The sequence below is a fragment of the Eschrichtius robustus genome, chromosome 16 (assembly GCF_028021215.1).
Source record: "Eschrichtius robustus isolate mEscRob2 chromosome 16, mEscRob2.pri, whole genome shotgun sequence".
Lineage (NCBI taxonomy): Eukaryota > Metazoa > Chordata > Mammalia > Artiodactyla > Eschrichtiidae > Eschrichtius > Eschrichtius robustus.
Genome location: NC_090839.1, coordinates 1,058,015 through 1,071,492, shown reverse-complemented (window position 1 = coordinate 1,071,492; position 13,478 = coordinate 1,058,015). Strand labels below are relative to the sequence as shown.

Sequence of the window (13,478 nt, the reverse complement as noted above, 5' to 3'; positions counted from 1 at the left end):
CCCCCACCTGACCCCGGTCACCCTTCAGCTTTGGGGAGGAGCCAAGTCCATGCAGGCACGTAGCTCAGGGGTCGCCTGCCAGGTGTGTCCAGTGGCAGAGGGAGCCCACCCCATCCGGGGCCTTCCACCCTCAGGCACCCCCTCCCTGCCGTACGCAGCTGGGGTGGGATCGTCTAAACATTTCCAGCATTGATTTAAAGAGGTTTGATTTTCTATTTGTTTCACAGGCACGTAAGCACGTGGTGAAAAACCTCATCTAGGACTTCCCCAGCAGTCCAGTGGTTGGGACTCAGCACTTTCACTGCCATGGCCCAGGGTTCTATCCCTGGTCGGGGAACTAAGATCCCAGGAGCCACGCGGCGCGGCCAAAAAACAAACAAACCAACAAACCAAGAGCACCTCATCTACGTACTGAAAGGTACAAGGTGGGAGGCAGAAGGTCCTTCCCAGGCTGCGCCAGCCTCGCTGGCCCTGATGCACGCGCACATCTGTGCAGGGACACCTAGAGGGAGGTTCCCGCAGACAGATCACTGGGTCAGAGGGCACGCACATTGGCCACCTGCATGATGTTAGGTCTGGCAGGTCACCCCCAAGAGAGGCCTCTGGATTCACCGGCAAGGAGACCTTCTGCCGAGCTGGGGGTGGGGCTTAAAGGGTGCTGGCCCTGAGTTCAGGTGACCACCTGGCTGGAGCAAACTGCCCCCTGGGGGTTGGACAGGGCTCACCCAACAGCTGGCCTCCAGGGGCCTGCACACAAAGACACCTGGCCACCCGAGGGGTGACAGAGGTGCTCGTGCTGGCGCCAGCCACTCCCCGGTCCCTTTCTCACCTAAAGTCTCGGGGCTCATCCCTAATCAATGGCCTCCTTCCAGAAGCCACCCTCTCTGCACTTTCTCTGGAGCTGCTTCACACGCCACAAACCTGCTCACGTTCTCGGGCTCTTCCTGCGCCCCCGGCTCAGGAGTAACCTCGACGTGCCTCCGATAACTTACAGCACTTTACAGGTCTGAAACTGCCTCTCTTAAGTGTCTCATTGGGTCCCTAATTCCGTCAGTGTTAACCGAGCACGACCACGTGCCCTGCATGTGTGGGCTTCTGGGGGTACAGGCGGTCCCTGCCCCACAGAGCCCCTGAGGTGGGGGGATGCTTCACAGCCTGCAAAGTGCTGATTGCTTGATCGTTCATTGAGGGGAAGGCTCAAGGGCAGAGGATGCGCCTCATGCTGCCCCACGACCCAGAGGGGAGAGAGATGGGGGTAAACAGGGCACCTTGGATCAGAGCTCAGATGGAGCCAGGAGGGATGCCAGCCTGACCTGGGGAAGGCCTCTGGGGCCCATCCCAGAACTGAGGCTTAGGACAGGCAGACCCTCGCCAGCTAGGCCTGGGAGCCAGGGCGCAGAGCTGACTGCCCACCCACTGGAAGAGGAGCTCCCGCAGCCCGGGCCATGCCTGTGTCCACTGCTGGGTGCTGGGAAGACAGCTCGGTGTAGGGGAGGTGAACCATCTAACAGGTAGAGAGCAAACTGGTGAGATAGAAGCAGCTCTGGGTTCCTGGAGCTGCTAAGCCTCCCAGAAGGTAAAGCTTGCCCAGGCTGCACAGCTAGTCTGGGGCCGGCTGGAGGCACCCCTGGGCCCTGCCGCTTCCCTGGGGCCCCTGCAGCCCCCCCCGGCCCGTGCCGGTCATGCCCGTCAGCTCCCACCCTGCTTTTCCGGGAGCTGCACTTGTGGTGTCTGAGTTCCACTTGGTCAAGGGCACCTTCGGCCTCAGCAGCAAACCACCATCTGTCCCCAGAGACAGTGCCAGGTGGTTTGGGGCCCGGATGTCTCACAGCTGTGGGAGCGGGACGCACCCTGCTGGGTGGTTGATACAACAGCAGGGATTGAGTTGCTCTGCAGCTTCGTCCAACTCCGGGGGCATCGACCTTGGCAGTGAGAGGATGCAGGTGAGCTCCCGGCCCAGCGGGGCCGCCGCAGTGCAGGGTGAAAACCTGGGGCCTTGTTCCAGAAGCAGGAAGAGGCCTTGCCTCCCTTTCCTCCGCATCTTTCTCTGACCTGTGGTGGCGGTTATTATTTATTATTTGCTGTTTAATGTCAGGGGGCTCCCACAGAGGAACACAGACTGTCGTAGACCCCTGGGGCCCATCCCTGTCAATCAGTGTTCCTCTGTGTTCACCCCTAGACCCCTGCTGGGGCAAGGGTCAGTGATGGTCACTGGCTGGGGGACAGGGGAGTGGGCGGCCAAGAATCGGTCCTAGGGGAAGGGATATTGGGAGGCCCCAAGTCCCTGCCACGTGCCCCTTTGTCCCATTGGACGGCACTTTACAAAACGTACATTCAAAGACGAAGTATTAAGAATGTCGAGATGGTGACCACAGAGCTTTAACCGCCAAGCACCGGCTCACCTCAGTGCGGATCGAATGCCGTGAGGGCCCAGGACACCACAAGGACTCTCTGCTAGAGGTCCACAAAGATCGGGGACCACAGCAGCCAGTGTGGCCACAAAACGGGGGGGCGGCACTAGGAGAAGGAGCAGAGGGGCCAGTGTGACAAGACCGTGCAAGATGTATCAAGGGCTGCACATGGCCTGGAAAGGGAGGGGCCTCGATGGCTGGGCCGGGTGCCTGGGGAGGGTAGGTGGGTGGGGCGGGAATGAGGGTGAGCAGGGCCAGCCCTGGAGAGGGGACCGGCACCGGGAGGGGTCCTGGGGGCAGGTAAGGAGAATGGCGCCGGACAGCACAGCCCTCCTGTGGGAGGAGGGGAGCCCAGGGCCAGCAGCGACTGTCCTGGGACAGGAAAGGCTCTCCGCACGGCTCGCCCGCTGTCTCTTTGCATGCCAGCATCATCCCCCTCTGTCCGGTGACACGTCCTGCTAAACTCTGGCTGGGGTGGGCGCCTCACCTGGCCCACTCAGAGCCTGTGAGCCGCAGCCCAGGACAGCAGCTGGGTCCCCAGGGGTGCGATGCTTCCCGGGCCGCTGAGCTGTGAGTGCAGGAGCTGTCGGTGGCCACTCAGTGGACATTGTGGACCTTGCGGGTCTGAGACCAGAAGGCCACTGCTCAGCCTTCCCGCCTTTCCCTTCCCCGGGCCGTAATTCCCGTCTGCCCCCGCGCCTCCCAGCTCAGCGTCGAGGGGCACCTGGGCTTGGGGAAGGGGCAGGAAGGAGTCAGGCTAGCTGTGCTGAATCCTCTTCAGGGACCAGCCAATCATCCTGCCGGGCCTGGGGCCATGCATGCCCAGGAAATCATCTGATCTAACAAGGCCAGGTGATGCAGACTGGGGTGCAAAGGCAGCCCCGAAGCTGTGGTCCAGGCTGTGGTCCAGGCAGCCCCGAAGCTGTGGTCCAGACAACTGCACGCAGGCGGGTCCAGCCTCAGCCAGCGGGGAGACGCCCAGGAGGGGGCCGGCCGCTCTGGTGCTCGCTTTCCCCGCGCGCCCCCTTCTGGCCTCTTGTGGCTCTGCCCTCGGCTCCGGTCACAAGCCCGGAGCCAGAGCCTGGCCCAGCTGCTGGGGGTCCGCAGGCTCCAAGGCCCCCAGCAGGGGTGCCCACAGCAAGGACCCTCAGGAGCACACCCAACACCGGCACCTTGCCCACCCCCTCTGGCTGCTTCCTGCAGTGACCCCCAAATAAAGCTCTTCCACTCCAGTCTTGGTTTCAGGGTCGGCTCTGGGGGCCCCACTCCAGCCTCAGGGGTGGAGGTGGCGTAGTATAGAACATCCTTCTCTAAGGGTGAATTCAAAAAGCCATCCTTTCCCTCTCCCTCCGCCCCTCTCGCTCTCCTTTCCACAGATCTTTATGATACTCTGGCCCAGGCATCGTTCTAGGCTCTAAGGACCCCACCCCCAGAACCGCAGCAGACATGGCTCCCCCCAACCCACGTGACCGCCTTGGTCTGTCTGTGCTGACCCAGCCCAAAGGCAGTGCCGGTCGCACCCAGCTTGTACTTGTCTGACTTCCGCTGGTGGCTGGAAGGACGGGTCCACGTCATTGTCAGCAAGTGGGGTCCCAGGTGGAGCTCGGGCCGCCAGGCAGGGTCTGTCTGCAGAGGCTCTGGGGGGATGTCTCTGTGGACAGGGCAGGGAGCCAGCGCTGAGGGTAGGGTTGGGGGGTGGATCCCAGCCCCAGGTGCTCTGCCCCGCCCTCCCCAGGCCCTCAGCCCGCGCCTGCTCTGCTGTGCTCACCTGGCGCCCTGTGGTCACCTGGAGTCCTTGCTCTGCGGACACAGGTCAGGGTGTCCCTGTGCCAGCCAGGTTCCTGGCTGCCCCACGCCCCTGGGTGGGGCGCTCATGGAGCTCTTTTCTCAGCCAGAAGAGAGGTGGGGGTGTGGGATGGAGGGGGGGCCCTACTCCCCCGTCTCAGAGGAGTCTGTGGTGCCCCCAGGCCTGGGCAGCAGGTCCAGCGTCTGAGCACTGAGCCTCCTGGAAACTCAAGAGCCGGCAGGGAGACCTGAGGCCTGGACAGGACCAGAGCTTGGCGAGCACCCCTCCCCCGCTGTGTGCGGACTCAGGTCTGGGCCTCAGAAGCCTCATTCCAGGGGAACAAGTCCAGTGGGTCTAGCCACCTGCCCAGGTGGCCCTGGCCCCGCCATCCTGAAGGAAAGCCAGAGCTCCTTCGAACGGCTGCACACACAGCTTCCGTGTAAGAATTTTCTCCGGGGGGTGTGGCTCTGGGGGAGGCAGGACCTGTGATCATGCTGGTCCAGCCCCCCACCGCTCTTGTCCTGCCTTCACAGGCCAGGCCCCATCATGGTGTGGTAGGGGAGGGAGCCCTCAATTTGAGGATATTCCTGTCCAACCCCAGCTGGTTCTGAATCTTTTCGGGAGAGTGGGGATCTGGTCCGAATCCAGGAGCAAATTGTATGGGGTTCTGGGTCGTCTTTGGGCTCCTGTCTTTAAACGGATTGGGGTGACCTGGAGGCCTCTACCTGCCGTCTCCCATCTGGCATCGTCTTACCTGGGGAGATTTCATTGTAAAGACTCACAGCGAAGGTGGTCAAGGTGAGCCATCGGAGGCATCAACAGATATTCGTTCACGATTAAAAACTGACATACAAACAACAACAGCAACAAAAACCTGGTATGTGCCCATTAAAAAAAAAAAAACTGGCGCATAACATTAAGTGAGGAAAATGGGCAAATAGCAAACACACAGAGCACGTTTGGAAGGAAACAGTAAAATAGTAAGAGCAGTGCTTCTCAGTGGAGGGAAGGCTGATGGCTTTTTTCAGTTGCTTCTTTTGAAATAATTATAGATTTGCAGAGAGTTGCAAAGAAATCTGTGAGGCTCCAGTGAGCTCCATGCCCAAGCAGCTGTCGGGCAAGGTCGGTTCTGGAAAACTGGCCCTGGTGCTGCCAGAGCTGGTTCAGATGGTGACTTTTACTTTCTTTATGTTTTCAGTATTCTTGAAGTTTCTGGAATAAGCATATGATAGTTATTTTTAGCTCCTGATTTCTTTTTATTTAACTGTATAAGTAAGACACAAATAATTCCTTGTGTCAAGAATTTCAGCCATGGCTACAGACAAGCACAGAGGCCGAGGCTGGTCCTCCTCCGAGATGCCCACGGCTCTGTGGGTGATCCTCCAGCCCCTCCTCTGTGCAGCCACACGCTTGGATGTGCTCGCAGAAATACCTGCTTCCAGGTGGGGGTGGGGGCGGGGCTCCGTCAGCTCAGGCACCCGCCCTCCTTCACGGGGAGACTCCACCACGGGGTGGGGTGGTGCCTGGAGGATGCGTGTTTGGAATTTCCAGAAGTGAGGGAGCCTGCTTCTCCCCTCCCCACCCCCCGAGCTTCAGGATCCGAGGGAACAGACCTCAGATGTGCCCCCAGGGGACACCGCCCCTGCTGCCAGGGCCACCTGAGCGGGTCCTCTGAGCCAGCCAGCCCCCAGGCCCAGAGGATTCAGAGCAAGCCTGGGGGCTGCGGTTTCCCTCCTGAGATCGGAGCAGCTGGAGACCCAGTACCCGGGGACCCTTGTCCTCCTCCCCGGCCACCAAAGGGTGCGGGTAGGGCGGGGCAGAGGGCCGTCCCCAGAGAAACCTACTGAAGGGGCCCCGGGACGGGCACACCTGCCGTTTGTTGGAGTGGCAGAGGTCACGGTATTTCCGCACAGGGTGGGGAACCGGAGAAGAGAGGGCAAGGGCCGGGGATCCCAAGGCGGCTCACTGGGAGGTCCCAGCTGGGGCCCATCCATCTCCACCTGCCCCCAGGACCCTCTCCTGGGAGACCCGGCCTTCTAGTTGCCCGAGCGCCCCTCGCCCAGTGGCCCCCACAGCCCAGGACAGGCAGCTCCGGCTCAGGAGCCTGGGAGGGGCACAGACGACCGGCCACACCCTTTACCAGGATTTCCTGCAGGGAACCAGGTGGCTCCAGGCCTCTGCCGGGAGAGGACTCCAGGGACTCCATGGGACCCTGGCCATGTGGGGCAGAGGGCCAGTGCAGCCAGGATGTCAAAGGGGTCTCCCTGGGGGCGAGACTGCACCCCACTCCCAGGATTGGGGCATGGGCCTGGGCTCCAGGCTCCTCGCTCTGTGCCGGGCTCGTGCAGCTCCATGGGGGGGGTGGGAGGAGGGCCGCCGGGGGGACATGGGGGCTCCAGGCCCAGGTGGGGCCCCCCTCTGCCCATCCCCCTTTGTGACCCTCACTGGGCCTGCCTGGCCCTGGGGCCGGTGAGCCCCTCCCCCCCACTCTTGGCAGGGTCCCCACTGAGCCTGTTCCCCTTGGCTCTGCTCTTGGGGAGCAGCAAGGAGGTTTGCACTCCGGGGAGGGGCTCTGGGGGCAGGCCACCCCGTCCGGTCTTCCTCTTCGTCCCTTCCCCCCCAGAGCCCTTCTGTCTTAGGGACCCCGCTCTGCCCACTGGGGTTACAGCCCTCCACCCCCTTCCCTAACTGTTGGGTTTGGGGGCGCTGGGGCCCCTGGGCTCGGGCTGATTGGCAGACCTGTGGCTGTGAACAGGCTTGAGGGCAGCCTGTCCAGGGAAGGGGGCACCCACATGGCCAGGGGCTCGGGCTGGGGCCCCCCAGACCAGGAGCCAGGGCACCCTGGGCTGGTTGGGCTGCACACCTAGCAAGGAGGGGGTGGCAGGGGGTCCGGACCTGGGGAGGGGGGCCAGCTCTAGGCACCTGATGAAGCCGCAGGACTAGCCTGACACGGCAGGTACAGGGAGCTGGAATTGTGGACGTGCCCCACACGTCCCTGGTGTCTGGGTTACAGCGCCTCAGGGGGTCTAGTTCAAGTGGGAAGATCGACCTCACCACATGTGGCTCCACCTTCTGGGCCCCTGGGACGCTGAGGCCGAGGGAGGGGACAGAATCTTCAAGGCCGGAGGTCAGGAGCTGCTCCAGGGCCTGCTGAGGGCCTCCTGCTCCCGCCCAGCTGGACACCGGGATGACTCAAGCCCCTTTCAGCTCCAGGGTTCAGAGCGCGAGAACATCCAGGGAAACCAGTCCAGGGCATAGGCCCAGCCCTTCACTACGCACCCCTGCATCCTCGGCTGACCCGTGTCATCCCTGCAGAGGGAGCTGCCCTCCCCCCGCCGGGCAGCACTGACTGTGTAGTTTAGACCACCTGGAACCTTCTGCTTTCAGAGGACCCCTGGCACACTGCCCAGGAGCTGACGGAGAGCATGACCCACCCCTCCCCCCCACCAAGGTCCCAGAGCCAGTACCAGCCCTCTGCTGCCTTGGGTGGGTCTCCATGCTCTGGCCCCTCGCCTCGTGCCAAGGGACCCCGCCTTCCCCTGTAGAGCAGAGTGAGAGCCGCAGCCCTCACAGTGGCCCCGGAGCCCTGTGACACTCCCGCTGCAGCGAGCATGTGACACAGGCTGCTGTGCTGGCCCCTTCCAGAAAGTGGCGGGCCCCAGCGGCCCCCACCCCCAGTCCCCTGGCTGCCCCCCAACCCGGGGCATCTGGGGGGCAGGACCATGCCTGCCCGGCCACTGTTGTCCCCAGGCAGGGCCCAGGGGTCAGGATCCCTGGGGAGGCTGGCTGGGCACATTCCAGAACCGGCTGCCCAGGGGCCCATCCCTGCCACAGAGCTTGTCACGGCTGCTGTCTTCTCTATGGGGCCCGAGGACGGGACCAAGTGCTGGTGCTGTGGCCTGGAGCCCAGCCGCTGTGCAGTGGGCGGCCACCCCACTTGGGGGCACCACCGACCCCACTCTCCGTGCGGCCACCTTCAGGGCCAGTGCCCTGACAGGGCCCTGTCCTGGGGAGGCCGGGACCACATGGACGGGCAGATCCTGGGCCAGCTGCGCCCCCTGGCAGAGGAGGAGGAGGAAGATGGGGCCGGGGACGCCCCATCCGCGAGGCCCGCCTTCCCGGGTATGGGCTCTGAGGAACTACGGCTGGCCTCCTTCTACGACTGGCCGCTGAGCGCCGTGGTGCCGCCGGAGCTGCTGGCCGCCGCTGGCTTCTTCCACACCGGTGAGTCCCAGGGGCCTGGGCTGGGGGGACGGTGATGGGACGGGGGAGCCAGGAGGAGGGGGGGCATGGGGGCATCTGCAGGGCCCCCGGGAGTCCAGGGATAGGCTTTTGGAGGGCTGGTAGTGGAATGTGCCTGTAGCAGCCCCTCATCTGTGCTCTCCGCACCCAATCTGTTGATCCTAGGGGGTGAGGCAGGGGTGAGGGCCTCAGGGGTAGAGAGATGAGGGTCCGCATCCCCCAGTGGAGTCGTGAGCCCCTAAAACCAAGCCTGGCAGCAGACAGTTCCCCTTCTTTCCGTCACTGGGAATCCATCCTGAGGAGGGGGCACCTGGGGCAGAGGTGCGGGGTGGGAGGCACCAGGGCTCTGCCCCCACATTTCCATACATACTGTGGACGCCCCCTGCATCCCTTTCCCCAACATGCACCTCGATCCTGGCAAGTACCCAGACATCGTTGCCCTTATTCCACTGTCGAGAAAATGGGGTACACGTGAATTCTGAGGAGAACGCTGGGCAAAGGGGTGGCAGAGGCCAGTGGGAGCCTCCAAGGCTCACAAGTAACCCCAGAGAGCCCCTGCCCCAGAAGGAAAGGCCACCTGGGAGCGCCCAACCCTGGCCTTGGGGGACACACCAGGCCGTGCAAGGGACCAGGCGTTGTCAGGACCAGTGTCTTGGCTCCCTCCCAGGCCAGCAGGACAAGGTGAGGTGTTTCTTCTGCTACGGGGGTCTGCAGAGCTGGGAGCAAGGCGACGACCCCTGGACTGAGCATGCCAGGTGGTTCCCCAGGTACGGGCTCCGTGGGCCAGCCTCCCTTCCCCAGTCCCGGGGGTGTCGAGTCTCAGGGACCGGGGTGGGGGGGACTCTCTGGGGACGGCGCTTCTGCTATTTCTCCCTTGATGTTCAAGAGTCTGTCTCCAAAACAGCTTCCCAGCAAGCGCCCACCACCCCGGAGCCCCAGCTGCCCCCGCAGGGGCGGTGGGGGAAGCGGGGGCAGAAGGCACGACCCCGGCCCAAGGGGTCCACAGGGCCGGACCTGGCCAGTGCGGGGGGTCCTCTGACAGCCCCAGCCCACCGCCCACGGGGCTTCTGAACCCGCTTTCCTCAGGTGTGAGTTCCTGCTCCGGACAAAAGGAAGGGACTTTGTCTGCAGGATCCAGGAGTCTTGCTGCCGCGTGCCGGGCTCCTGGGTGAGCCCTGCCTGCCCTAGGGCTCTGGGGGGTGGGTGGTGAGGGTCCCCTCGACCCCTGCTCCTCCGCCTACTCGGGGCACAGGTATTCTCTGGCTCCTTCCAGGACCGTTCAGAGGAACCAGAAGACGCAGGTCCCGCCACGCCCTCAGGTGAGCCGGGACACGCAGCCTGAGCTTGGCTCCCTGGGGGCACCTCCCTCCTGCACTGTGGCCGGGCCATTTGGTATCCCCCCTACAGGACATTAGGGAGAGTGAAGGGTGCTGCCTGGGCTTGCTTCACGGGGGGCTTCACACAGGCACTGCGTGTGTGTCCGGGGCTCCAGGGAGGCCAAAGCCATCCCCTGCTACCCCTGAGCTGGCCGCTGTGCGCACAACCAACCCCGAGGCTGGCACAGGGGCATGGGGGGGGAGAGGCTGCCGTGCACCGGGCAGCCTCTGCCGGGGCGGCAGCCAACCACGCCCGAGAGCCGAGCGGCCGCCATCCCCAGCCCAGAGGGGCCGGCGGCGCGGAGCTCTGCTCTCCATCAGTGCCGGGCGGGGGGTGGGCGGGCGCAGGGTCTGAGGGGCTCCAGGGTTCAGGTCCCGACTGTGCTCTCTGAGCATCAGTGCCCTGAGCTGTGCAATGGGGCTGGTGCCAGCCTCGACTGGGATTAAACAGGGGTCTGTGTGTCGCCCCGGGAGCAGCGCCTGGCACGTAGTCAGGTTCTGTCCGTGGCTGCTTTGGTGATCAGGTTTCCATCTTCCCGGTGTGGCGGCACCTCTGACACAGGCCCTGGGAACACAGCCCTGACTCGGACATGGATGGAGTGGCTGTGATGGCCACAGGGGCCCTTGTGTTGAGGTGGCCCTGGTGACGTGCCACAGTGGCGGGCCGCTGCCTCTCTGCCAGGACCCCGAGGCCCTGGCCCCTGCCTGCCCTCGGTCCAGCACCCCTCGCCCTGCCTTTCAGATGCCGGGGGCGGCCAGGAGCGGCCCGCGTGGACCCAGTGCCCAGCAGTGCAGGCCGTGCTCCGGATGGGCTTCGGGTGGGGCCAGGTGCAAGGGCTGCTGCAGCGTAAGTACCGCCAGGTGGTGCCGACCGGCGTGTCCACGTCGCAGCTGGTGGCTGACCTGCTCCAGGAAGAGGACGGGGGCCGGGCAGCAGGGGCTGGAGGTACCTCCACCTCTCTGGACACCGCCCACCTCTCCCTGCTCATTGCCTCTGGGCACAGCCTTCCCTCGCCTCCCCCAGGGGCCCGGCCCACAGCGTCCAGGGCCACGCGCGAGGGGCTGGATGGGCCGAGCGCCCTGGTGGAGAGCGGGCTCTGGGATCCTGGCGCACCATGGGTGAGGGAGCGGGCTGGCACTAGGGCTCACCTGTGGCCTGCTGTCTCTGGGCCAGGCCTCGTGTCCCCTGGGGACCTGGGCCTCACCCCTGTTCTACCCGCCCACAGCTCCTGTCCCCCCAGGGCCCGAGCTGCCCACGCCCAGCAGAGAGGTCCAGGTGGAAGGCGCCAGGGAGGCAGGTGAGGGAGAGGGCCCACCTGGGGTGGGGGCGGGGCCGGCGCTCCTGCATCCCGCGGTGGGGGGCGGGCACCCCCGTCTGGCCCGCCTTCCCATCGGCCAGTACAGTGGGTGGAGGTCAGGGTGTGGGGCGATGTCACAGGTCCGCGCTGTGGAGACCCAGACGGAGCCCGGGCCGAGAGGGTGCCGGTGGCTCTCGAGGCCCCCGGAGCCCGGAACGCGGATGCGGAGGAGCAGCTGCAGCGCCTGCGGGAGGAGCGGACGTGCAGGGTGTGCTTGGACCGTGCCGTGGCCGTCGTCTTCGTGCCCTGCGGCCACCTGGCCTGTGCCGAGTGTGCGCCCAGCCTGCAGCTGTGCCCCATCTGCAGGGCCCCCATCCGCAGCTGCGTGCGCACCTTCCTGTCCTAGGCCAGGTGAGCATTCGGCCCGGACGGTGACCACAGCACGCCGGCTCCTGCCATCCTGTTGCGGGGCCACCTGCAGGAACCTACCACAGCGGAAGGCAGCGCTTCTTACTCCTCCTCCTCCCTGGTCCTGGCAGACATTGCTAATCAACCCCAGCACTTCTTACTCCTCCTCCTCCCTGGTCCTGGCAGACATTGCTAATCAACCCCACACCTTCCGTTGATGCTCAGATATTTGCTCTGAATCCTTCTCAACACAGCACCCTGGGGGGCCACTACCACTCTGCTTGAGCGCATCTCTGCCTTGGTTTCCCTAGTGGTCAAGGGGGGTAATTCCTCCTGTCCAGCCGGGCATACATGGCAGCAGCCAGGCCAGGGGGAGGACATCTTTGGAGGCATGTGAAGAAATGCACGATGCCCTCATTAGGAGAAAGCGCTGGGGTCTGCCTGAGCATAAGACCCTGATGGGGATCTCAGCCCGTGATCTGAGGCCTGATGGAAATGCATGGTGGGTGGGGGAGGGGTGCGTGACCCTCCAATGCTCATGTGGGGCAGGAGCCGTGGCCTTCTCAGGGTTCCCAAGGGCTCTGAGCTCCAAGGTCCCTCCAAGAATCCTCCAGGGGGAGAAGTGGCAGGGAAGGGAACTCCCTGGGGGCTGAGGGTCCCCAGCCGGGGGGAGAAGCCGACTGGAGCTGCCACTTCGGCCCTCCTCCCCAGCAGGAGCTGTGAGCACCGGCCCCACGTGGGCACCCACTCGGTGGCTTGCTGAGCACGGCTGAGCTCGCGTCCAGCACTGACCAGTCCAGCGTGGAAGATGGAGCTGCAGGCGGCTTGGCGTGCGGGTGGGAGCCATTTTCCCTGTGTGTGGGTGCTTTGGAAGAGTCAAAATAAAGTGTGGGTTTTCCCTGGATGGTGCACAGCAGCCTCTGTTCCAGAACCACCAGCCCCCTCTCCACCACCTTCCCCAAATGTCTGTCCCACCCCCACCCCCACCCCCGCCTCGCCCCCCCCACCCCCACCCCCGCCTCGCCTCACCAGTACCGCAGCACGGCCGGCGGCCAGGCCCATTCCAGGCCATTCCCACCACCCCTTCCCCTTCCGCCTTTCCCTTGTTCTTATCTTTTCAGCATTTTAAGGACTTTTAGAATGGACTAGCCTTGGGCTGCTTCTGAAACTGAACTTGTAATTGTCCACCAAGGTCCTGCATGGTAGGGAAGGTGGTCTGGAGGGCAGGTTCCTTTCTGTCCTCTACTTTTGGGCATCTTGGGATGCACTAGGACTATTGCATCCCGGGGGCTCGAACAGTGCCCTCTGCTTGTCACCAGGAAGCCCTTGCCTTGTGGGCTCCTGGGCAAGCCCAGCCCTCACCCGGGGGTCCCACCGGCCGCAGCACCTGGGGCCCTAACCCTAACTCCCACCACGCTCAGGTGGAGGTCACCACGGGCTCACTGGACCCTCGTGGTGGGGTCACTCTTTCCCCATCTCGTAGGCCCCTTGGCCAGCCGCATCCCCCCCCCCCCGCCCCGCAATGGGTGCGTGCAGCCCCTGGGGGTCTGGCTGCCCTGGGGAGGGCATCTGAGGGACGGGGCTCCTTGGCCAGCAGCCCCAGGCCTGCTGCAGATGGAGTGCATTCCCAGCGCTACCGGAGGCCAGGGGTGAGGTTTTCTCTCCTGTCACTTTTTTTTTTTTAGAAAAAGGAAACAACAAACCCTTTAGAAGTTGCAGCCGTCCCCGGCCTGGCGCTGGCCCCGCCGCCCTGGCTCACGTCCAGTCACCAGACCCTGGGGGCGCCTGCAGGGCCACGGGGGCAGGGAGGTCCGCTGCCTGGAGGCTCCTCACCGTCCGCGTGGGTCACCGAAGCTGGAGGTCGTGGGGGGGATGCGTGCTCTTCACCTATGCCGCCGGCCGGCCTGCGGGGCGAGGTGGGGGGTGGGCAGGGGCAGAGAAGCCGGAAGGAAGGCGC

The 13,478-nt window shown here is 64.3% G+C and overlaps 1 protein-coding gene across 1 annotated transcript; it reads left to right on the top strand.

Moving 5' to 3' along the window:
• The first annotated feature begins 5,295 nt into the window (after window positions 1–5,295).
• Window positions 5,296–11,519, top strand: BIRC7 (baculoviral IAP repeat containing 7). The gene is made up of 9 exons (XM_068565842.1): window positions 5,296–5,367; window positions 5,850–6,003; window positions 7,585–7,683; window positions 7,843–8,421; window positions 9,107–9,206; window positions 9,526–9,607; window positions 9,713–9,758; window positions 11,042–11,125; window positions 11,275–11,519. The coding sequence occupies exons 1-9, from the start codon at window positions 5,296–5,298 to the stop codon at window positions 11,517–11,519; spliced, it is 1,461 nt and encodes a 486-aa protein (XP_068421943.1).
• Window positions 11,520–13,478: the final 1,959 nt, after the last annotated feature.